Consider the following 25,893-nt stretch of genomic DNA (forward strand, 5'->3'; position numbering starts at 1 on the left):
TACTTCTTTCAGAGAGCTTTGCTGTAGGAGGAACTGAGTATTCAGCAGTAATTTTCAGTCTACTGCAAAAAAACAAAACCAAAAACTCAGGTCTATACGATACCAAAGAAACCAAGAGATATGGTCACTTGTAACAGTTAAGAAAGCCACAAAAAAGTATGCCTGCACGAGTGAAAAACTCAAAAGGCAGGGGCCAGCTAAAAAGTGGAGATACTAAAAAGGGCACAGGACCCATCTGAAGCATGAGGCATCTGAAGACCTATGAACAGACACATCCTTTGTGCTGGGAGCACATCTGCGGGCCAAAACCTACCGCTCAATGAACATTTGTTAAGAGCCCACTATGTGGGAGCTTCTGGAGATTAAAAATGAGTAAGGAATGGTCTCTGTCCACAAGAAGCCTAGTGGGAAAGCAGACATAAACATCAATTAAATGAATTTGGAAAAGGCTCTGCTAAAAATATGCACAAAATGCCTGCAAAAGAATAAAGAGAAAGCATTTAGCTCAAATTGGAGACGCACAGACTGCTTCTTGAGGAGACAATTCTGATACTCGGGCTTGAAAGATGAAGAGGACTGGCCAAGACAAAGAGTGGGATGGTTTTATGGATATGTTTTATAGAGAGGCCTGACCTGGAGAGAGCTGTGAAAGATCTGTTTTGTCCACTTAAACCAGGGCATAAAGTTGGAGGTAGAAAGTGACAGAAGACAATGTTGGAGAACAGAATCATGAATGATTGTGCTGGAGCTTGGAAGTCACCACATGGGCACCGAGGGGCCAAATCAAATGCTGGGAAGAATAGGGGTCTTAGAGAAAGAAGTCACCACAAAGGGCTAAGGAGGTGTGACTTAAGGTTGGGACAGTCTTCCCAATGAGGCAGGTCAATGAGTCTGTCCTGTGCCACTGCAAAGAGGAGGTCAGGAATCATCTTCAGGGCCATGACAGTCACCTTAATGACATTTGCCAGTCCTCAGGTATTAATCACACTGGCCATTTACTTTATTTTTTTTAACTGAGGTATAATTGATATATATTAGTTTCAGGTGAACACAGCGATTCTGTATTTGTAGATGTTGCAAAATGATCACCATGATAAGTCTAGTTACCATGCATCACCATAGATAGTTACAAAAATTTTCTTCTTATGATGAAAACCTTAAAGATTTACTCTCTTAGAAACTTTCAAATGTGCCATATAATAACATTAACTATAGTCACCATGCTGTACATTACTACACATTATATTACTTATTTACTTACTGGGAGTATGTACTTTTTTACCACCTGCATCCACTTGCCCTCCTCCCCTCTGGCAACCACCAATCTGTTCTCGGTATCTATGAGCTTAGTTCTTTTGTTTTGGCCGATCCGTTTCTTTAGATTCTACACATAAGTGAAATCATATATATTTGTCTTTCTCTTTCTGACTTATTTCACTTAGCGTAATGCCCTCAAGGTCCATCCATGTTGTCACAAAAGCAGGATTTCCTTCTCTTTTTTTATGGCTGAGTAGTATATCTAGAGAAGAGATGAGGCAAATATGAGGTAGGGGATACCAACCTCTACACTAATCACCAGAGCTTGGCCACCTGCTGATCAGAGAATTCTGTGACAAGGATCCCCTTCAATGAGATGCAGCATATTGAGGGGTGGGGTCTGGGCTCAACTGCACAGCTTTCCTTAATTTAAAGACATCCCAGGAATCCTAGCCTGGCAAGTGCAAGGACAATGCTACTGGTGTCCTGATTTCTGACAGGCTTTACGAGGGTCTTCCTTGTGCAATGAGTTATGCTCCAAGGTGACTGAGCCCCTATCTGTCTTACTCACCCCAGCCCCAGTACAGGGCTGGACAAAGGACTGCCCTAAAACAGGAGCCAAAGGGATGAGGGGAAAGTGGTAGATGTTGTGAACATCTATTTTACTCAACAGGGGAAACCTCCTTCATCCTGTTGTTTGGTCAAGCCACAGAGACTCCAGCTTTGTCCAGGGGTATGCAGCGGCTGACAGAGTACTCAAATGCACAGTCACTTATGGGAGAAAGTTCAAGGCCTGGGGCTCAGTTTTTCAAGGTTGTACTCATTATCCTCCTGCCTCTTGACAACCTGCTCTTCCTTCCCTTGTATCTGTATTTCAGCCAGGTAGCATGCCACCTCCAACCAATTATTTAAGCCAGAAAACAGAAGTCAACATCTTTACTTCCCACATCCAATTAATCATCCAGGCTTCATGACTTCCTGCCCCAAATGGCTGTGGAGCCCACCCCTTCTTCTAGGTTCCTTTGACCACTGTCTCAGTTCAAGCCCTCACCTCCGCGTCCTTCCCGTAGCTTCCTTGGTGCCTCTGTTACTCAGCTGCCAGAGTGAATCTGTCAATGCAAAGATGATCACATCTCTCCTTGGCTAGAAAAACTTCTTGGATTCCTACCATCAATTAGGTTTTAAGGTACCCAATCTCAATGGGCTGGTTAAACTGAACGTGGCAGTGCTTGAGAGAGGTCATCAGGAAATCAATCTATGTTACATTTATGTTCATCATTTGTTTACTGTATTTATTGGGGCAACTGAATTTTGAGATCTTCTTTCTTTCTATATTTCCAGACATCACTTTCCAGATAAAACATTCTTGAGAAAATGGAAGAGAAAAAAAACTTTTTTAACAAAATACAAAGGAACATCACCCCCCCCCCCCATACCCATAGGATGGCTATTATTTAAAAAAAAAAAAAAAAAAAGAGGGGCACCTAGATGGCTTAGTCAGTTAAGCGTCCGACTCTTGGTTTCAGTTCAGGTCATGATCTCACCATTCATGGGATGGAGCCCACACTGTTCGTGCCCTGCTTGTGCCCTCTCTCTCTCTCTCAAAATAAAACAAACAAACAAACAAACAAACAAAAAAACTTTAAAAAGTAAAAAGAAAAAAATTTTAACGAAAAAATAAAAAAACAGAACAGAAAACAAGTGTTGGTGAGGATGTAGAGAATTTGGAACCCTTGTGCACCATTGGTGGAAATGTAAAATGGTACAGATGCTGTGGAAAATGGGATGGCAGTTTCTCAAAAAACTAAAAACAGAATTACCACATCCCCAACAATTCCACTTCTGGGTATATACCCAAAAGAACTGAAAGCAGGGCCTGAAACAGATATTTGTATACCCGTGTTCATATCAGCATTATTCACAACAGTCAAAAGGTAGGAGCAACCCAAGTGTCCCTCAACAGGTGAGTGGATAAACAAGATGTGGTACATACGTCCAATGGAATGTTATTCAGCCTTAAAAAGGAAGGAGGAAGTTCTGACACGTGCTACAACAGGGATGAACTTAGAAGACATTATGCTAAGTGAAATAAGCTAGTCTCAAAAAGCCAAATAATGCAGGAGTCTACTTACGTGAGGTACCCCAAGTAGTCAAACTTCTGAAACAGAAACTACAATGGTGATCGCCAGGGTTTGGGAGAAGGAGGGAATGGGCAGTTACTGTCTAATGGGCACAGAGTTTCAGTTTTATAAAATGGAGAGTTCTGGAGATGAGCTGCACAATAATGTGAATGCACTGAACTGTACACTTAAAAGTGGTTAAGGCAGTAAATTTTATGTTAAGTATGCTATCACAATTTAAAACAGTGAAGAAATGAGCTACCAAATGCTGATGAATATACAGAAAATTGTTCTCTGTTGCATTTGGGGCCATATATTTTAATCATGGTCATAACTTCTGGACGTGCTAATCGAATTTATAAAAACATTACACATACACGGGTACTGTGGATGTGCCTAGAGAACCCGAACTGCCATCCCTCTCCTACTTCTAATCCACCTGCCCGAACCCCAGTGCATCTCCGGGAGGAAAAGCTCTGTCTGCTCATCCATACTTGGCTTTCAGAATGCTCCCGAGCCAGGCCTGAACCTGCGGACTCCTCTTAGCACACCCTTCTGCTCAGCAGGACTCTCTCTTGCCAGCACTCCTCTGCTCGGCCCACAAAACTGCCCACTCCCAGAATCTCTTCTGTCCAGCCTGCCTCTCCTACTTGCAAACATCTCAAGGCCCGGCACAGAATCCAGTTTATTTGTGAATCTTGGAGAGAATTCTCAAGAAGAACTGAGGGGAGTGACTTGGGATTTCTAAGGGGAGGGAGTCCAAGACCAAATCTTCACTTAATATCCTTCCTCACTTTGTCCTCCAAGCTGAGGCAGTACTACAGACTCCCGACAGCTTCATATCCTCAACTACAGAGAAGAAAGCACTACACCAGAGGCTTCAGACCAGTTTTCACTTAAGGCTCCTAATAACCCACACTATCCCCTCCATACTACCCTTCTCCTGAGATGCTCTCTGGCTATTTATTCCAGGCGTGTGTTGCTATGGCACTGAGAGGGAGCTGAATGGGATGGAATGGGAAATTTTTTATGATAGGGACAGCTGGGTTGAGGAAACAGTGTTCCTGGGAATTAGGCTTAAGACTCAGATTCCATGATGCCGGCTGGAGGCAATCGCAATGTCAAGAAGGATTCCTTCTGGAAGTCTCTGGTTTTCTAAGTTACCCAACATATTACAAGGCAAGGCTACATGAGGATGATCACTTCCCAGACCTCCCAGGGGCAACTCTCTGCCTTGAATCACATGCTGCTTGGCCTTCACTCAAAATGAGTTCATGGGCGTGTGCCTGTTCTCCTGGGCAGAAAGAACATTCATCTGACACTTCTAGGTTCTCTACACAGAAGACTCTCAATAAATATGTGCTGATCTGTGCAAGCATCTCAGGGCTATTTTCCATCTTGAGAAACTAACATGCTCTTGTTCCAAGCAGCTCATTATCTAGATATAAATATTTAGTCAGGGTCCAATAGAAAACATATTTCTTCCAATGGTCTTCCAGTTTATCACGTGGTACTTACTTTAAGCCGAGGGTATTTACACCTGTAACATCAAAAAAAGTATAAACAGCATGGCGATACTTTAATCCCGCTTCATTTTGCCAAGTTGCTAGAGCAGACACCTCGTGACACCCATAAATCAGAGTAGGAAATTTTTCTCCAATTATGCTTTAATTCATGGGCAATCATTCTCTACAGCAGGTGGCAAGTTGAGGGGGGCTAGACGTGAGGGAGCATGAAGTCAGGCTGGCGAAGTATTGAGTAATTTTAATCTGAGCTTTTACAAATGAGTACCGCAAGGGTGGCAGAGACAAAATGTGCCTGTTAACTGAAGCCAGGTGAACAGGATGCACAACGGCAGTATCAAATGCATCTAGAACCATCTCCTCAGCCAACTGCAATGTAATCTAACACAGATGCTGCTTCTCACTTGAATTCTCTGATTGTTTTGGTCTAATTAATTTCATCACAAGACCATCTTCCCATTTTTTTGTTTGAGGATCCTGAACATGACCTTGAGATTATTCACATAACTTCAGTGTCATTTAGGAATTGACCCATGTGACAGAAACACATTTCTTTATATAGTAGACCATTTTTCACTCTTTGGAATATCCATGCCCAGAGAAATTAGCAAAAAATCTTTTCCCAAGAGGATCTATGTATCCTACTAAAATTTCCCTCTTAATCTGTTTGCTATACATTTACTATGCACGTTACGTGAATGACACTTCAACATACAGAAATTAGCCTGGGTGGCTCAGTCAGCTAAGCATCCCACTCTTGGTTTTGGTTCAGGTCATGATCTCATGGTTTCATGAGTTCGAACCCCAGGTTGGGTTCCGAGCATGAGGCCTGCTCGGGATTCTTTCTCTCTCCCTTTCTTCCTACCCCTCCCCCACTTGCACTGTCTCTGTCTCTCAACATAAATAAACTTTAAAATATAATAAAATAAAATAAAATACAGAAATTACTACAAGTAATTTACTTGTAATTTACTACAAGTAAATTTACTACAAGCAAATTACTACAGTAATTACTACAATTACTGACCTCAAAACACTTCCAATCAAATAGGAGACACACTCACACAAGCCAAACTCTTGTGCAAAGGCCAGCTCACGTCAACTCTCCCTGCCTCCCCCATCTCAGGAACAGACACACCATCTGCCCAGCTATTTACATCTGAAACCTGGGCATGACCCTTGATTCCATGGCACACCATCTCTAGGGCTACCACCCAATTCTAAGCCACTCTCACTTCTACGTGGACAAAGGAAACAGCTTTCTAAATGGTTTCTTGTTTCCGTGCTACTTTCTCCAAGAGACATACATTCTAAGGTTAGTAGGAAGTACATCATCGGGCTGCTTTTCTTCTGAAAGCCCTGGAAGAGTTCCCTAGCCCTCTTAGAAAAGAGACAAACTCCTGCCAATGGCCTAAGAGGCCTTATACAGCTGGCCCCAGTCTATGTACCAGCCTCACCTCCAATAACTGAATTCCCTCTACTCTGAGCTCTTGCTGTTCCTCGGGTAGAAGCCATTGCACTTGTCCTCTTCCTGGAAGACTCTCCTGTCTCCCCCTTTCTGTCATTCCAGAGTCTTGGATTCAATGTCACCTCCTCAGGAAGCCCTCCCTGATCACTCCACTGATCAGGACATTTCATTCCCACTTTCTGCACCCATTTGTAAATCCCCTGTGCCTGCCTCTCTCCTCTAGCGAGCTGTAAACTGACCCTGTCAGGGTTGTGGGCAGCTGTGCCCCTGGGTAGAACTATGCTCCCCACAGGAGGCAGGCAGAAAAGGCTTGTTGTTTGATGAATGTCCATTACAAAGAGGACCAGAATGAGGATGACAGAATGTACAGTGAAGAAGGAGCACTTCCTTTCGACTGGGAGAAGAAAGATGGGAATAGCTTCCAGAGGAGAGACCGCATGCACTGTGTTTTAGAGGACAAGTAGGCGCATCCCAAAACGCATGCCAGAGCTCTGAAACTAGCAAAAGACAAGCCCAAAAGGCACGGCTAGTCCAGGCAGGTCTGAGCAACAGAAGGGTCCCTGAAATGGCTAGAACCCAGAACACACGCAGGGATGTGCTACGAGGACGGCACTCACGGTGGAGAGCCTGAGTGACACGGTAAGGGGTTGGCATTCTATTGTTTGGGACCACGGAAAGTCACCGAAAAGCTTGGAGGGTGAAAAATTAGTACACTCTAACCTGAATTTTATAAATATTGAGAAAGATCGTTGTAATGTAAAAACCAGCAAACAACCTAAACTGGCATCACTTTTAAGAGGACTACATATTCACCTCTGCTTAGAGGAGAAAAAAAGAAATCCTTGGATACCATGTGGCAATGCAAGGGAGAGGGGGGCTCACAGCTGGTGACCCTGTGTCTCCAAGAGGATGAGCTGACTGCACATCAGTCTGGGGCTTTTCAAAGGCACCGAACAGCCACATAAGATTTCCAAATGGGTTCAAAGTAAAAGGCCCCAGGATCATGGATAAAGAAGCTGGTAACTGGATTCCAGGACTAGAGCTGGGTCCTGGACTGGGAGATGATTACGAGCAAGCACGGTACACATTCCAGAACAGTTCAGTCAAACAATACTGAACAGATGGGCTCACAATACTTAAACTGAAATTAACCCTAAAGACTGGCATATTATATTAAACAAAGTGAGTATATGAATGACTCCATCCCAGCCACCACAAAAGGCAGTTGCTAACGCTACTGCAAGGGACTGAAGACCTCTAACGGAACATGCCTTCCAAAGCAGCGATAACCCAGGCGCTCTGAGGGCTTTATCGATACAGATTATTTCAAGACAGATTTATTTGATGAGCACAACTCTCCTCAACAGCTATGTAATAAGATGGACAGCCGACCTGTAAGATGGGTAAAGACAAAGGCTGACAAATTAACTGTGGCTTGTACTTGCAGAAGTTCTGGAGAGTGGGAGAGGCCCAGGAGCCTGCAGCTATGATGTTGCACTGGGTGGTTGTTTTTTGTTTTGTTTTTTCCTTTGGGTTTTCTGTTTGTTTGTTTGTTTGTTTGTTTGTTTGTTTTGGCTCCAGCCAGGTGTGAAATCTGGTCTTCAGCTTGCCTATAAAATGAGGAATCCCGGAAAAAAGATCAAAGGTCCCTCCCAGATTTAAACTCCCAAGGCAATGAAGAAATCCCTGGTAGGCATAACCTGCTCTTCACAAACCAGTGAAGGGACTTGCACCAGAAGAGGGATGCCTCCAGACTCAGTATCTGTTAGCACTGCCCAGGTGGGGTGGGGGTTCTAGCAGGGCACCGGCCCCAGGTCTGAAAAGGCCCCCAGCTGGAGATAAGCAGGGAATTACATGGTCACTGCATGGGCTGAGACCTTACGTGGGCCAGCAAATGGCTATGAATTCTCCACATGTCAAGCGGGGACAGTCACCCAGAGAATTAAGACAACGGGTATGAGATGCCGAATGCAGTTCCTGGCACGGAATGCAGCCACTCCTCGGTGCAGCGCAGTTCTAAAAGACGTCGTCGTCAGTTTTACATCACTTTTTCAGTTGTTAGATTTACCTCTGCTGATTTATAGGAAATTCCCTCTGTAGGAAAGATAAAACTGTGGGACCTCATAAAACAGGAAAGGACCCCAAAGTCCTTTTGTGCAGTTCCCTGTTCTTAGGCATTTTCATTGTCACCACCACATCACTACTGAAACTGTGAAGGACCTGAGCAACCCAGCCACAAAGTTCTTTGTGTCCCCAGGGGTCCCCCCCAAGGCTTGGATGTACTGAACACAATTTCCTGCACTCCTGGATGCCCTCAGAATCAAAATTGTCTGTTATTACAATAAATTTATAAAATAAGATGAAAGTGCCTAAACCAAGGGGATCATGCACTACATAATCAAAGAGCCAATTCTAAAATAATAGACAATTATGAAAATGATAACGAAGGCTGTAACAACCCTCACTAATGCTTCTTACGCTGTTAAGCAGCAAAAAAAAAAAAAAAAAAAAATCGGAACACACAATCTCCTTTATGTTGTGATTACGATGAAGTAAAATTATGTACAGATAGAGCAAGGGCTGAAAAGTGACTTGGGAAATGACTATGGCTGATTTGCTAAGGAGGAGCGATTGCAGAAATTTTATTTTTATCTAGTGACTTTAATGGGGTTGACACAATAAACACCACAAAAGTGACAGTCACAGGGAAGGAGATGCTGCTGTTCACTCACCCTGGGTTATACAACATGACCGTGGACAGGTTCTCACAGGACTTCGAGAGGTCAGTCATGGACAAGCTGAAGGAGGACAGAAGGCCACTCTAAGAGCAGACACAGGGCAGAGCGGTTACCTTAGTGGGGAGAGAGGGCCAGAGCCCTGGACTCACTGCTCTCACCTTGTGAGAGGCAATGAGGTACATATACCCCTCATTAGCATGCACGCCAACTGGTCTACCTGAGGGTGGCAAATCAGGGACAGCCAAGCAACAAATATAACTCCAACCCAAGCCTCAGCTAACCACAGCGGGGCCCCAGCATGCCCGGACAGGGGAAGCTAGCCAGGAAGCGCACAACCATGGGGATCTCCTCGACCACGCTGCACTGAAGTGGAGGGAAGGGTCACCCTCCATTCCTGGCGGGAGCTGTGTCCTGTTCTCAGCAGCACTCACATGTGTTGAGGGATAAAGATGAGGAGGGAGAGGGGAAGGGAGACCAAAAAGTAAGAGCTTAACCTGTTTGCTTCCATGGAAAGCTACTGGCACATATATTTTCCTCCCTCTCTTCCTCTGCAACTGTGAACCAAAAAGGACCCTCCAGGGAGACCCTGGGCCAGAATAGATAAGAGGCTTCACTGGCTGGAACGAGCAACCGTGGAGAAGGCTGGGGTTTGCAGCTTTCTTGTTCTTTCCCATGGAAGGCACTGGCACCCTTGGGTAGCCCTCACAATAGGAGGTTGACATGCAGGGCTCTGTGACTTAGGGGTGAAGGGCAGACCCTTTAGGTCAGCGGGTCAGGGCAGCAGTGCAGGCTGGCCACATGCTAGTTAGGGAACAAGTAAGCCTCAGTTTCTCATCTTGATCATCTATGACATGGGGTTAGTAAGAGCTGCTACACAGATAAAGCAGTAAAATATGCTGTAGAAGTTTCATACAGTGCCTGGCTCATAGAAATGTTAGCTGTAGCCTTTACCTTCCTCAGTCTAAGGACATACGGTGTCCCAAGACACATTCTCTCTCATCTCTTCCCTTCTCTCTCAGGTGTTCTACCCACCTCACCCGTCCTGCACTTAGAGTGCCCTCTGGATGACCCTATCCAACTAGCTGTCCCAAACTCACCCCCTCTCTGCTTCACACCCTAACCAGAAGTCTCATTTGCTATGGCTGAAAGTAAAAAGGAAGCAGGCCTTTGGATGAAACTGATTCTGATATTGGGTTAACTCCTAAAACAGATCCTCATAAGTGGAAGTCACTCCCCACTTAATGCAAAACAATGCCCAACTCCTTTTGGGGGGTGGAGGGGTGAAGAGAAGGGTCTAGAAGGAGCCATTTCTCCCCCTGCTCTGGACTTGACCAGTTTGCTCTCCTACTTCATCAGCCAATCATCCACTGAGAAACAACTCCATACAGTTAGCACAGGCTACAGCGTGACTTTTCTAGTTCCGTACTCCGGAAAATCAAACTGCTCCCACAGCCCCAGCCCCACCAGAATCAGAATTGGCTCCTGGAGATGTTATGCTGCTCACCTTCCTCTTCTCCCTGAGCTTGGCAGCCTCCTTAGGATGGTTAAAGCGAAACATATTGGTTCTTCCCAAGAGTATCACAGCACCTAAGAACATACAAAAACAGCAATGAGTTCACGGTAAGCAACCGGTTGGTTGACAACATCATGTTGTGGAATTTTACAGCTGAAATGTAATTTCCAGTGCACTATAAAATGGTAATAATAAGGGAAAGACTTAGTCTCAAAAGTCTGCTTATATAAGCCAATTTTAAACCTGCAAATATTCTTATTTTTATAGCTGAGTGTCACAATACTCATGTTACTAAGGCAGAAGTGATGGATTCAAGCATTATATTACGAGATTTAAAACTTAATATCCAGATAATTATAGTTTTGATTGTTAGGAAGAAAAAAAAGCAGTAAGTTCTACAAAGAGATGCTGTAATACCAACCAAAGCATATGGTCACAAATTTGGGAAATGTTTATTAATGCCAGTAAAAGGAGAAATCCCGAAGGAAAGCGCTTTCAAAAGAAAACATGGTATAATCGGCAGAGTACAGGTAACCACTACTAACATCTACCTCAGAATTTGACAGGAAAGAAATTGTGTATGTGTAGGGTCTATTACCATGTGAAAACACTGCTTCTTGTTAAAACTCTGTTAAAATTTGGGTGGCCACATGAGACACACGAGAAAGGCTCCATTTGATGGACCAAGGTTCTGCTTATTCAAAAAATGATCACACAAGAGGCAACAGAATTCAAGCCAAGTACCCAAGGGTAACAAAAATGTTAACTAAGGGCAGGGACAAATTTTAGTATTTTTAAGCAAATAAGCAAACAAACACTTTCCAAATTCAGAACTGCTCAAAGCTGGCATGGGTGCCACAGACGGCAGTGAGCTCCTTGTCATCAGAGGCATCTAAGGGAAGCAATGTTCCAGAAGAGATTCACTATGTCGTCTGGTCCCATCCATACCCGAGAGTCTATCACACCTCAGAAGAGACCCCCATGTTCAATCCTTGCCCTGAAAAAGAATGCACTTCTTTGTGAGGACAGAACATATCCACTGAAGTCAACCACGGAAGACGACGACATGTGATGAGGGGTCAAGCATCTAAGTGATGTGTGCAAGGCTGCTGTAGGTGGGGACAGACCTCAGCTGGGTCTCACAAGGCAGCCCGAGGACAAGAGAGGTGGTTCCAGTTTGGGGAAACTGCAGGGAAGGGCTAAGCCTGACCAGGGAAATGGACCTGTCCTGCTGCGGGGAGAGGAGGGAGTCAAATCCACCCAAAATGCGGGGCATCAGAAACAGCACCAGGATAGAACAGACACTGTGAGGACTTGGAGAGCCAAGGGAGAGAAGTTGCATCAAATGTCACAAACTGATGGCCTTAGAGAAACCAGCTCAGAGATGTTTTGTGTGCCCCGCGAAAACTTAAAAACTAAAATTATTAGCTTCCAGTTAAAAATCTGCAGTTTTTACATAAAGTACTGAGTTTCTTTCTGATTTCTCTTCAAAAACTAGAAGGTAATGTATCAGTAGATTTGTATTGCCACTTGGCAAAAATCCCTGGGCTGCTGAAGGATGCCTCCTTTGGACAGGGCACGTGACCTGTGGGGTAACAGCAGTCACCAACCTCTTCACTTGGCTACTATTTCCCTACCTGGGCCTCAAAAGTAATATCATAGCCCCAGGTGGCTATTCTAGAGCTTCAGACTAGTATATCCACCTGCCTACTCAACATACTGCCTCAGATTCTCAAATTCAATATGGTTAAAACCTAACGGGTTAGGTCATAACCCCAGGGAGCTACTGAAAGGGTTGGTTCTGGCAGTTATCATTATTTAGCGGAGAGGGAGTCCGTATGAAAAGAAGAACACAGTTTTCAGAGACTTAAAAGTATAGCAGTGGATAGTAAACAATCTACAACCTGCTTATCCCCCTCATGGAAAATTATATTCGTATATTTTCCAATCATGAAAAGGCACCATTACCATAATTAAGAAAGGTGTTTTCTATGCCTTTTATGACCAGGACTCAGAACAGTGTGCCATACAGAGAAGTCAAAAGCTAAGCAGCCATGTCTAGGATATAGGTATATTTAATGCTCTGGAAGTGAAATTAGAGATTAATAAGGCAATCACATTCAATGTGCTAATTACATTTAATCCAATTCTTTTTTTATTTTTTTCCTGTTAATCAAATGCCCAGCCATGCAGGTTGAAAAGTGCTAAAATATGTTAATGGAAAAATAGAAATGGTATTTCAGAGACATATTTCATATCATATTAAATCATTGAAAATAATCTTGCCACCCATGTATTTGCATGAAATACACATAAAAATCCCTTTAAGAGTTATAAAAGAAAACAAAATTATCCATGACCATTCCTTGTTTCTACCTAAATAATGTACATAAACTGCCTGGCACATAGAAAGAGGCTTGTTAGGGGCCCCTGGGTAGCTCAGTCAGTTAAGCATCCAACTCCTGATTTCGGTCCAGGTCATGATCTCATGGTTGATGAGATCAAGCCCCAAATCAGCCCATTTGCGATTCTCTCTCTCCCTCCCTCTCTACCCCTCCTGCGTGTGTACTCTCTCTCAAAATAAATAATTAAACATTAAAAAAAAAAAAGAGGTTCTGTTAAGGCTGGTTTCTTTCTATTTCATTTTATTCCTTTACTCAACAAACCTACTAACTTAAAAAATTGGCTTTGTTTTTACATTATGCTGCTGTTCATTCATTCATTCATTCATTCATTCAACAAGTACTTAATGAACCCTGACTGCATGCTAGTCACTGTGATAAGCACTGCAGATACAAAGTTGAACAAGTCAGACATATGCCCTGCCCTCATGGAATTTATAAGTAAGAGAGAGAGGTGAATAATCAAATAAGTCCACAATTAGATGCAAAGCTACACCTACAGGAGAGATAATCTGCCCAGTACTCAAAGAGCACATAAGAAGAGGGTTGATTTAGAGGAAGTTAGGGAAAGAAGAAGTGGGAAGCGGTGTCTAAGACAAGCTCTGAGGATGAAGCACGGAGAGTGAGGGAGTGGCATGTGTAAAGGTCCCATGGCAGGAAAAACTGATGGTGGTGGTGGTGATGATGCTGAGTGACTGGAAGACAGTTAAATGCCTACGGCACAGGAAAGGGAGAAGAACAGTACATACAATGAAGCTTGAGAGAGGGAAAGGAAGAGACCACATAGAATCTTTCAAGATACAGTAAAGCAACTTTTACTTCATGAGGGTGCATAAGAAGATGGTGAAAGGCTTTGTGCAGCATCACATGATTGGATGAGAGTTTCAGAAAGTTCATTCTTTCCACTGTTTGAAGAAGGAAGCAAAGAGGGCAAGGGTAGATGCAGATAAATAAGGTCGGAGGCTATTGCAAGAGTCCAGGTCAAAGACAATGGTGGTTCAGCACTGGGGGGAAGGGGAGAGGAGAGAAGGAGAATAAACAAATCAGGAAGATATGTAGAAGATAAGGTCAAGAGGACCCCATGATGGGCTGCATATAGGGACAAGGGAGGTAAAGAAGATGTTCCTGGGTACTGGCAGGCAACAGCTGGTTGGACGGGGAGCTGTTCACACAGACTGAGAATACTGAAAAAGGACCAATATTGGGTTGGGAGAGAAAGCCTGAGTTTGGTTTTATACATAATGAATTTGAGATGGCTTTGGCAGGCAGAAATATGGGTCTGAAGCTCTAGAAGAAAAACTTGGGACATCTATCCATCAGTGTATCTACCAACCTACCTACCAACCTACTTACTCATGAATATATATAAATGTATATGTATGTATGTGTGTGTGTATATATGTATGTATGTATATATATGTATGTATGTATATATGTATGTATGTGTGTATATACACACACACACTCAGACACACACATGCACGTACGTATATGTACATATCTACCTAACATCTGTGTGTGTTAAGACCCAGATTATCTGCCCTGCCCCAAACTCTTGTGTGGCCAAGGGTGAGTTAAGCTCACCCTTTCCAGAATTCAGTTTCCTTATCTAGTCATCAAACTGGATACTTTCTAAGGTTCCTTCCATATCTTAAACTCTTTAACCATGAACTATTCCTTGATCGGAGGTTAACATGATTAGTCACAGCAGATGGACTTTTCTGATGCGTTTAGTTTGTAATTTTTAGAGCATATCTAAGCCTCCTTAAAATGCATGATGGCTTCTTTGAGTTTACTTCAGAGCCTGTTAAATACCAGAAGGTAGACAAGTTCCAGATGGTCTTAAAAGGAAATGGAAGGGAAATGACATTGTAAAAGGGTACACAGAGGCACTTGTTAACAACAACCAAAAAAAAAGATAGAAAGAAAGAAAAAAAAATGCTTTCCTTAAATCTCTATGAATGAAACCACTGAATGCTGATTTCACAGAAGATTTTCTGTTTTAGTATTTCAGGTACACTGAAAGTGAAATTAAACATGTAAACATTTCTATGGATTTCTAAGCAGTATAGTGATAATAATCGTTAATATCACTATTAATTACCCTCAAATTTTATGTGAGATTTTCTAATTCTGCTACGGCACAAATAAATCAACTCTTTTATCCTATTAAATGTTGTCATATGAATATTTCTGAGGTGATGATGTACAAATTAATTAATTCTGGGTTATAATTAATACAAACATGTAAGAAAACTATACTTCCCAAAAGTGGATGGTCCAATGTAACAGGAGTTTAGAGGCCAAAAAATAAGGGGCCTGGTGAAATTTTGCTTCAGTCTCCAAGTTCTGAATTTGATTACTTTAAAATTTTTTTTTCAACGTTTATTTATTTTTGGGACAGAGAGAGACAGAGCATGAACGGGAGAGGGGCAGAGAGAGAGGGAGACACAGCATCGGAAACAGGCTCCAGGCTCCGAGCCATCAGCCCAGAGCCCGACGCGGGGCTCGAACTCATGGACCGCGAGATCGTGACCTGGCTGAAGTCGGACGCTTAACCGACTGCGCCACCCAGGCGCCCCTGAATTTGATTACTTTAGAAAGCCTCGCCCCACCCCACCAAGCGCACAGACAGGATATAACAGACGGCTAAAGCATGCTCCGTGAAAGAGAAGTTTTCATTTTGGATACAATTGTCAGAAAAGCAAATCTCTGTCTAGGAACATAAGTTTCTATTTTTTTTTTTAATGTTCATTTATTTTTGAAAGACTGAGAAAGACACAGCACATGCAGGGGAGGGGCAGAGAGAGAGGAAGACACAGAATCCGAAGAAGGCTCTAGGCCCTGAGCTATCAGCATAGAGCCTGATGCGGGGCTCGAACCCACAAACCATGAGACCTGAAACATTCAATTGACTGAGTCAACCAGGTGCTTCAGGGAATGTAACTTTCTAGAATGGTACTGAGATACAGGTCAGGGTAAAGCAGGATGGGTGAAGTTCTTAAAACTTGTTTGTGTAGGATCATTTTCCTTCTGATTTAAAACATCCTCAAAATATTTACATTAAAATAAGTTATGATGATGGCACCATTTGGAGGACCTGATAAAAGAAAGTCTGATTTCCACTAATAACGCCAGTACTTGAGAACGCATTAAGTAATATGTTTGAAGGCCTTGGGCTCTTGTGACACTGATGTTATTACTTAAGACACCTGAATTATAGTAATTTTTCTCTATCTCCAAACGGCTTCAGGCAATGAGACGGGGAAGATTAAGATCTGACATGGTGCTTGTGGTAAGAAAATTTTATATGAATACTGACAAATTCAAACAGGGTAGGTGGCTTGGGGTTCACAGCTAGCTTGGATAAGTGACAGGCACTCAGCATCAAGGGTAACGGACGTCAGTGTCAAAGCATGCCATCGGGTTGTCTGCTAGTATTTGTGAAGGATATAAATACACATGACACCTTGTCAAAAGGCCACATAGGCCTGGCCCCTTCCCTTTCAACATTTATAATTCAAATGTGGATTTACAATTTCCTGATTTAGATAAATTACTTAAATCCTTGTTCACTCTTGGTAAAGGAAAAATTGCAAACCTACATTGTGAGACTCTGGAGAAGAAAGTAAATTGATTTTCAATCTTTGTTATTGAGGTTTCCAGCCAAATAATCCATCAAGAATTATTTGTCCAAGTGTGTGCATGGGTTGACTCTGGAGCTATGTAAAAATCCCAAGATATTCCAGTCCCATCCCCAAAGAAACGTTTAGATGTGTGTGGGGGTGGGGCAAGTGGGAGCTGATTTTCCTCTTCTGAAAGCCTGACAGGAGATGCAAAAAGGAATTTTCATTCTTCTGAAGGAAAATGCAGAAAGTGTATGAAATAATTAGAGGATGATTCCAGACAGTAGAATATAAAATGACAAATTCTAAGGTACTGAATGGAAGGCATTATACTAACTGGTCAGGCTATTAGTAACTTTCTTTACTTCATATTCTTTGTTGCCAACAATACCATTTATTCTGTTAGTAACAAGCTCAACTATTCAGTTCTAGCCTCCTACACACTCCAAGCTGTCAATATTTTATCGTTCCTTCCAAAATAGTTCTTTCCAAATGCCTCTCTTCTCTCCAAGCAGCAACAAGGGTCTCTTCCCTCCATCACTCGTCTTGTGTTACTGCTCATCTCCAAGCCCCCTTGGTCTACACAAATGTCACACTGTCCTTCATGTCAGCGACCATATTATGCATTGACTGAATGGTGAACACCTTGCAGTCTACGGCTCCCAAGCCCTAGAAACCTGCCACGATTCAGCATCCCTGGTTCCCCACTGCTCCTGGCTTCCACTTCACCCACCTTCCAGGCTTCAGACACTTCTTTGCCACACACTTTGGTCAAAGCACATCTACATCACTTTTTCACCATGTGCCATTTTGACAAATGCATCATCCACTTCAGAATTCAGCTTTGGGTAAATTTCTCCCTTTTTGGCAGTCTACAGCCACCCTGTGGGAGGAGTTTGGGTTCTGCACAGATGGATAAACACACCCTGCCCTGTCTGTCCCACTGAATGCCACTACAGTGTAGGCAGAATGCAGGCAGGAGTTATTCGAGGGCCCTGACAAGTAAGCAGTAGCAGGTGGGCTGAAGAAGACAGGGATCTGAAGCACCAATGGACAGACAGGGAATGTACTATTTGCACCCTCCAGTGTTCCCTGGCTTAGTCTAGGAGGAAACCCAAAAGCTGACATCAGCACAAATGAAAGAACTCCAGGAGAAGCCCTCTAGTTCAGGTTCAAGGTGGAGTGAGAGGGTGTCCTGGCAGCAACAGAGGAAGCAGCAGGGGGCCCACGGATGCCTATACCTACAAGGAAGGGGAAATCCCTCACCAATCAGAGAAGCTATGATCTCCATGGGGTGGGGCATAGTGTTGTAGCTTCTCTCTCTCTCTCTCTGCCCTTGTCCTTCTTGGCCCCAGACTTGAGCACAAGCACAGAAAGAACATGCAAGAGTAGTATAAAGCTCCAGATTTCTAGCCAGATGACAGAAACGGGAAGACTCTTCAGTGTTGACACAGAAGGAGAAGTTCAGGAAATCAGACTCACAGAACTATTTATGAACTCCTCCGCCACTTAGTTCTGACCCTCAACAGCACACAAAGACTTCAAGGACTGACCTGAGATACAGACTACGGCTCAGGTCCCAGACAGGCCCTTAGGTGGCACACACGGGACAGACCAGAATAGCACCACAAAGGCTTTGAAAATTGAATTGGCATTGGAACTAGAATCACAACCCCCAGAGGCTAATTCTAACTTACGGTATGAATCCAACCAGGTCAACCGCCTGCTAAAACAAAACAAAACCAAGCAAAATCAATGTTTCCCATAGGATTTAAACAAGACTCAGAATCTCATATCAAAATATCAAAAATGTCCAGGATGCAATCTAGTATTGTTCAGCATATGAAGAAGTGGGGCAACCTCAACGTGTATGGCAAAAATCAATCAACATATGTCAACGTGGAGATCATAGAGATGTTGAACTTATTTGATAAAGATTTTAAATCAGCTATTATATAAATATTCAAAAATAGGAGAATAATCTTGAAAGGTAAAATGTTACAACAAAGAAATAAAGGATATTTATTCAAAGAAGAATCAAATAGTACAACTAAAAAAATACAACAACCAGAATAAAAATACACACTGGTTGGACTCAATAGAATGGTAGAAAGGACAGAGAAAGAGTCCGTGAACTTGAAGACAGACCAATTAGAAAGATCTAATCTGAAAAGAAAAAAGAGGGGCACCTGGGTGGCTCAGTTAAGTGTCTGACTTCGGCTCAGGTCATGATATCATGGTTCATGAGTTCAAGCCCCAAGTTGGGCTCTGTGCTGACAGCTCAGAGCCTGGAGCCTGCTTCAGATTCTGTGTCTCCCTCTCTCTCTGCCTTTCCCCACTCATGCTTTCTCTCTCTCTCTCAAAAATAAGTAAACATTGAAAAATTTTTTTTTTAAAGAAAAAAGAAAAAAAGTTTACCAAAGGGTAAAAATAAGTAAACAGAGCCTCAGGGACTTGTGGAACAATACTAAAATACTTAACAGTCATGTAATTGGAGTCCCAGAAGAAGGGAAGAAAGACTATGTGGAAACAAATTATTTAATTTTGACTATGACTGAATGAGTATAATAACTGAAAAGTTCCCAAATCTGGAGAAAGACATAAACCTACAGATTCAAGAAGCTGGGCAAATCCAAAACAGGTAAACATCAAGAAATCCATGCCAAGGCACATTGTCAAGCGACTCTATGGAACATGAAGCTAAAAGTGACATTTGAAAAGGAACAGAGAGGTCATGAAAATCTCTAACAAGAGATGAACTCAATGAAGAGAAGAAAGAGGTTAAAGGGACTATCATATGGTTGTCGTGTACACCAACATCTGGGACACCAAGAAACTGTCTTGAGTGTTATTAGTTTTGGTCAGCTGGTCTCATATCAGATGTTCATCAACATCACTTACACGGCTTGTGAAAAACTAAAGTACTAGGTCCCGTTCCTATATTTTCTGACTCAGTAGGTCTAGGACGGAACATTTCAAAATGCTCTAGGTACTACTGATGTTACTGATATGGGGATGCACTTTTAAGAACTGTGGGCTTTGGGTAGAGTCTTTAAGAAGAGCCGGGGCTTTGACTTTCAAAAGCATCTACTGAAACATCCATGTACAAGAAAAAGGGATCATATGTACAGATCTCAAGTCTGAGGAAAAAATCTAATGATAGTGAGTACTTATGAGCAAGTACAGGTGAGTTAACTGGGAGGCCAGCCACTGATATCTGCTGGCTGGCTGTAGTGTACAAAAGATCTCTTCTGTTCATTAGATACCTTGGAAAAACTGCTGGAAGATCCATTTCCCTTGCTAGTTCCACTAAAATCTTTTCTTAATTTGCCACTGAACAACTCACAGCAGCGCTTAAGCAAATGAAAATTTTATCAAAGCCTCCTCAGCTCCATTCCCCAGATGATCACCTGTTACCTCTTTCTGAGTGCTTGAATAGATGCAAATATATTTTGGCACTCAAGCATAATGCATTCAGAAGCACCTAGGTGTAAAGTCCCCAGATACAGTTTCTGCGGCATGTCTAAAAGAAGAGATGAACGTTCAACAGCTCTGAAAAACCCGCCAGATGACCAAGGGAGTCCACTGATATGAATGGGAAAATTAATCACCTTTTAACAACTATCAGCTTTCAAGTAACATTTTATAGTAAAAGGACAAAAATAATAATAATTAACGTAAGAGAGAAGAGTTCCTAGCAATTATATAGAAAATGCTGAAATACTTTTTGAACTGTAACTCACTTGATTTTTGTATCATTTCATAGTAAGTATTTGGAAAAAAGAAGAAGAAAAGCCTAAGGTCACTACCAAGAACAGCTCAAGGCCTATGCACTAGATACCCTGGTCAAATTCATGCTTTCTTCTCTAGCAATTGCCTCCTTTCTACAGAATCACACTATTATTCTATAAAGTCATTCGATGCAATCATTCTATGGCATCGTGGGAGTGAGGAACGCTAAGCTCCAGAGAACACAGCAATGGAAGAGCACACTCAGGTGTGATGCTGCATGTGCCGTGCGTGGCTTCTGGAAGAACTCAGGGAAGAGGAGGAGAAAGGTTTCATGTGCCGGGCTTTAGGCAACACACATTCTGTATGTCATCTCATTTAATTCCCACGGCACTAGCAAACGCTTTTCATTTTAGTGATGTTGCCAGACGGAAATACTCCTATAATTTAAGGCGGGGAAAGTACTGTTTATACAATCTCGAAGTAAGGCTGTTAACTGATACAGGTTAAAAAAAAAAAATTCCCCACAATGGTGAAAATCTGCTAAATACAAGTAAATCTCCTATTAGTTGACATTCACAAATCTCTTAAGTGATCTAGATAAGGAAGTGGTAATTACTGCCTGTGCTTTTTAAGGGGACAGCCTAACACATTTCCAAATGAAGTAATTTACTAATGAAAAGAGACATTTAAGTATCAAATATCAGCAATAAACTGGAAACTGATAGTGAAAAGATAGGAAGCTGCTGGCAATGCAGGGTAAACCTGGAATCCTGTCAAATGCAGACTCAATGCAGTTAGATGGCTGTGACTTGGGTTAACATCCATCTCTTCTTTTTTTTTTTTTTAATTTTTTTTTTCAACGTTTATTTATTTTTGGGACAGAGAGAGACAGAGCATGAATGGGGGAGGGGCAGAGAGAGAGGGAGACACAGAATCGGAAACAGGCTCCAGGCTCTGAGCCATCAGCCCAGAGCCCGACGCAGGGCTCGAACTCACGGACCGCGAGATCCTGACCTGGCTGAAGTCGGATGCTTAACCGACTGCGCCACCCAGGCGCCCCGACATCCATCTCTTCTTGACACCTTCACTGAAACTGCTTCATGGGCAAAAGCCAAGTAATTTTTGGAGTATGAATATACTGATATGTTTAATTCTGTTTCCCAATTATTATATTTTAATGAAGTCCATATTCTTTTTCTTTTTCATTTTGGTCTTGTTTTTTGTTTGTTTGGTTTGTTTTGTTTTTTGTTTCTGTTAAACGATCAAATCTTACAAATACAGCTGGAAATTCTTCTGCAGCCCTACCTGGTAAAAGACTCCCCAGGACTCCCCCTTCCTCTCCAGAGGTTAACACCATTCCAAAGTAGGCATGTGTTAGTCCCATTCACATCTTTTTGCTTTTACTACATAGTTTCATAACCAAAAAGAACACAGGGCGTATGCTGTGTTTTTAAAATGTGTTCCAGTTCTCATTTTAATAATCCTCAAAAACGAAGGTATGTGGAGAAGTCTAACCTTTAATTTCGGAAGGACCGTACACATGGCTTTCCTTGGTTGGAAGTTTCAGTCTGAAAGTATGTGCATTTAAAAAAACGGCATTCTGTTGCTTCGTTCATGTAATGCCTTGAAACACAAAGTCATCTTGCATTTCACTGCCCTAAGACTTGCTAATGACATTTGTTCTTGGTGCACCGTGTTTTGACGCTTTGTAACATGGCATTTTTATGTCGGTAGCTCAGCAGAGCACCAGAGGAGCTCAAGCCCAAATCATGGCACCATGGTAATAAAAACAAGATACCCCACAGGAAAAAGATAATTCTGACCATTAACCTTAAATGTCAATTAGTACTACTTTCCGAGGACAAGTCAAAAATTTAGTTTCAGTCATCACTAACCTGAATAGGCATATTTTTTAAATGGACTTTCAATTAAGGTAAAAATTTAAGATTAAAAAAAAAACTTGATAAAAATACTATATGGGAAATATATTTATTACTTACCTTCAATGCCTCAATTCCCAAGAGAATTAGAGACATAATCATAGCTATATAAGCAGATGGCAGTGGAATAATAAGCATATTCTTTGAACCAAATAAATAATAATCTTTCTATGGGGGTGGGTGGGCAAAGGGTAGAAGATAACCTCAATACTGAACAGTAAGTTCTAGGCAGTTTCCCTGTTAAACAATATGTGCTCTAAAAGCTCCTTTTACAGTGTATTATTGGGACCTTAAAACTGATATTTTTCGGAGCAACACCATTACACATAAAAGTTAACCTCCAAGAGGACCCACAAGAGACTATTTGACCCATAATGGTAGAACCAGTGATTCTACAATTTCTTTGAAAAAATTAACAGGTATGAATAGCACAAAAACCCTCAAATAAGAAGAGAAATTAAAGCATATTAAAACATAACAAGCATTAAAATTGTGTGATACCTGTACAAAAGTAGAAATACAGAGTACACGAACAAAGTGGAAAGCCACAAAATAGATACGTTGCTATGTGTCAGCGTTCATTTCTGGGAAAGAAAATTTCTTCGAAAGAGAGGTGGGTATTTAGCATGCATGAGGTAAGGTTATAATAAATGATAAACCAATATGGAAAAAATTAAATTAGGTCTACCCCAGATGTATTAAACGATTAAATATTTCGAAATGAATTCTAAAGTTCTACTCATGCATTAACGATGATATTGGAAACCAGTACAAGCCTCTTATAAAATCCCATAACAATACACAGTCATCAGAGCAAGGTCAACTTCCCCTGACCTGACGGGGATGCAGCCCCTACAGAGATCTCTACTGCGCAAGGGGACCCATCTCCCACCTCTCACCATGACCTGTGCACCAGCCCTGCTGCCCAGAGGAACAGCAGCAGGCCCGCCACCTGAGGTCCTAAGCATGAACAAACAGGTGGTCTGGGTCTGTGTGCTCACAAGCAGGACAGCCACTGAAAAGCCCTATATGGTGACCTCCTGTCTGCTGGCCAATTATGGTAACCTTCTGGGTTCAGGGCAGACAGCCTCTCACCATGACTATTACTCTGCTGTCCAGCAAGAACCAGCTTCTCCAACCCTTACTGCCAGAGTCCTTGTCCTGGTTACAGACAAGCAGAAAATGCTGCTTTGGTGACCATCACTGGGCACTCATGGTATCCTTGGTTTGGGCTAGTCACCGGCTACTGCTGAACTCTGAAATTCCCAGCCAGCTCCAAGGTACCCAAATGTTTGCCAAGCTCAACATACCCTGACACTGAAAAATACTAATAGTACAAAAACAGATGAAGAGATCAATGGATGAGTGGATGACTTGGTGGTAGGTTCATGGGTGGATACTCCATTAGTTGCTTTTAGAATGTCTTCAGTGGATTCTATACCCTTCCTATAAAAGGATGATGGTTCTGGTACCATACCATCCTTCATTTCTGAGATAACTCCTTACAACTGATTTCTGCTCATGACTTCACTAACACCAATGAACTATATGCTTTCCATCTGTCCAATTTCCCCCATGTGTCCAATTCCTATGTCAAACCAGATACATTACAGTATGTAACTACAAAAAACTATTATCATAAAACTATGCATAATATACAGAAAAAAAAGGGGGGGCTTAAGATATATCAACTGTTTCCTTTGTTCCTCCTCGCATGACTCAGTACAAAAGCCATTAGGCGGGACTATGCAAAGCAGGCATCAGCATGGGAAGGGAGTAAGTTTCAGTGTCTGCACTAGAAGAGTGAGGGCAGTGGTGTGGTAGTCCAGCATGGGGTGTCAAAGCCTGAACAGGAAGAAGAGGATCCCTGCATGAGGAGGGGACAGAAGTGATAGCATACTGGTTACATAATGGAAGTCAGGTTTATCACGATCAGAAAAGGGAGCTATTTACAAATATGAAAAAGGGAAAAAACTAGAAAGAATGCTATGGTATTGTGTTGGATTAGAGGTACTGATATGAACTCCTGGTCAGCAATATAGATGCTGAAATTCTGACACAGCTACAGACATAAATATAGTTGTATGTGTTGTACACACAGAGACACACACTTTCCCTAACTCTTGACTAACAGGACCTGGGAACAGCAACACCTCAAGAGCGACGAATACGTCTAGAGCTCAGATCTTGGTTTCTAAATCCCATTCTCCACTGAGATGAACCAAGGCTCCTTGGGGAACTGGCTGATTCCAGCAAAGTATAAGAGAGAAGCCTGGAACATGTTATTGTGTCAGAAATTAAGGAAGTGCTCATTGATGCTGGGGACAAGATCCAAGGACACAGAAATCAGCTTGGAGCAACTCCCACTCACCAAACCTGGGACAATTTGTGTATCAAAACAAATAATGACAGACAGACCAAGACCTACCAAATAAAATGGCGAGCCATGTGACCCTGTTGATACCTACAGTAAAAATCCAACTAATGTAGAAGGAGGGAGACTGCCACGTGGCATCCATCCAAATAATAACTCAATCAGACACCAGCACTCCCCAACATGGTTCCAAAACCAGTGGGTGAAAGTGTGATAAAGAATGGGTATTTATGATCTCAAAATCCTGCCCAATATCCTTATTAATAAAAAGGAGGAAGAGAGTAGCTTCATAGTAAAGAAGCCTGGCAAGCTCCATTTTAATCAAATGATCAAAGCAAGCATCTCCTCAGTAATGGGACGTGGGAAAAACAGGGCATCATCTCTCGGACAGTCCTGTCAAGAAGGCACAATATTAGTGTCATCGCGAGGAAGCAGCAGATAGATGCTACACTTGTGTAAAGGGACATTCTGCAACATATTTGACCTGCCAAAGTCCCAAGAGTCAGAGGAAAGCAAAGGAACTCTTCCAGACTGAAAGAGACAAGACAGGTGGGGCAACTCAATGCAGCACATGATGCTGGATTGAATCCTGGACCCACAGTGGACACTGTTGGGCAAACGACAACTTGAAGGGAGTCTGAGGATCAGATGGCAGGAATGTACCGAAGTTTGTTTTCTAATATGGATGCTTATCTTGTAATTACACAGGAAAATGCCATTGTTTAAAGGAAATAAACACTGAATTATTCAGGGGTGGTGGGGCATCATGTTGGTGATTTACCTTCAAATGCTTCTAAAACTAAAAAGTTCTTTGTATGAGAATTGCAAATTTTCCATAAAACTGAAATTATTTAAAAAGAAAAAAAAAAGCTATGATACCAGATCCTGCATGTATGCTACAATCACAACTATTCACAAAAAGAATACAAATATGGTAATAAAGTTACTAACAGCAGGCACTGTGTTAAGGTTTTGCATTTGAAAGGTGCTTTTTTAACTTAAAAAATTCCTTTAAAGTCATATTTCCATAAGAGCAATAATTTTTAAGACAACTATATATATGTTTAATTCAACAAGACAACTGGAATATAAAGAAGTCCTCCAGCAAAACAGAAAACAGCATAATGAAGCAAACAGTCTGCATATTTCTTATAACTAACCAGCAATTAATTCTAAGATGCACACGTTCTCCCATTACCT

The 25,893-nt window shown here is 42.2% G+C and overlaps 1 protein-coding gene across 7 annotated transcripts in view; it reads right to left on the reverse strand.

The window, feature by feature from the left end:
- The window catches only part of KIF16B (kinesin family member 16B), a 289,278-nt gene that overhangs the window by 118,548 nt on the left and 144,837 nt on the right, over positions 1-25,893 (reverse strand). For all 7 annotated transcript variants that reach the window (XM_043602924.1, XM_043602923.1, XM_043602922.1 and 4 more), the window contains exons 16-17: positions 10,611-10,693; positions 9,101-9,189 (exon numbers count right to left, since the gene is read on the reverse strand). In XM_043602924.1, the coding sequence (XP_043458859.1) occupies positions 9,101-9,189; positions 10,611-10,693 (172 nt within the window). The remainder of the gene's footprint in view (positions 1-9,100; positions 9,190-10,610; positions 10,694-25,893) is intronic.

The sequence above is a fragment of the Prionailurus bengalensis genome, chromosome A3 (assembly GCF_016509475.1).
Source record: "Prionailurus bengalensis isolate Pbe53 chromosome A3, Fcat_Pben_1.1_paternal_pri, whole genome shotgun sequence".
In the NCBI taxonomy this organism is placed as follows: Eukaryota; Metazoa; Chordata; class Mammalia; order Carnivora; family Felidae; genus Prionailurus; species Prionailurus bengalensis.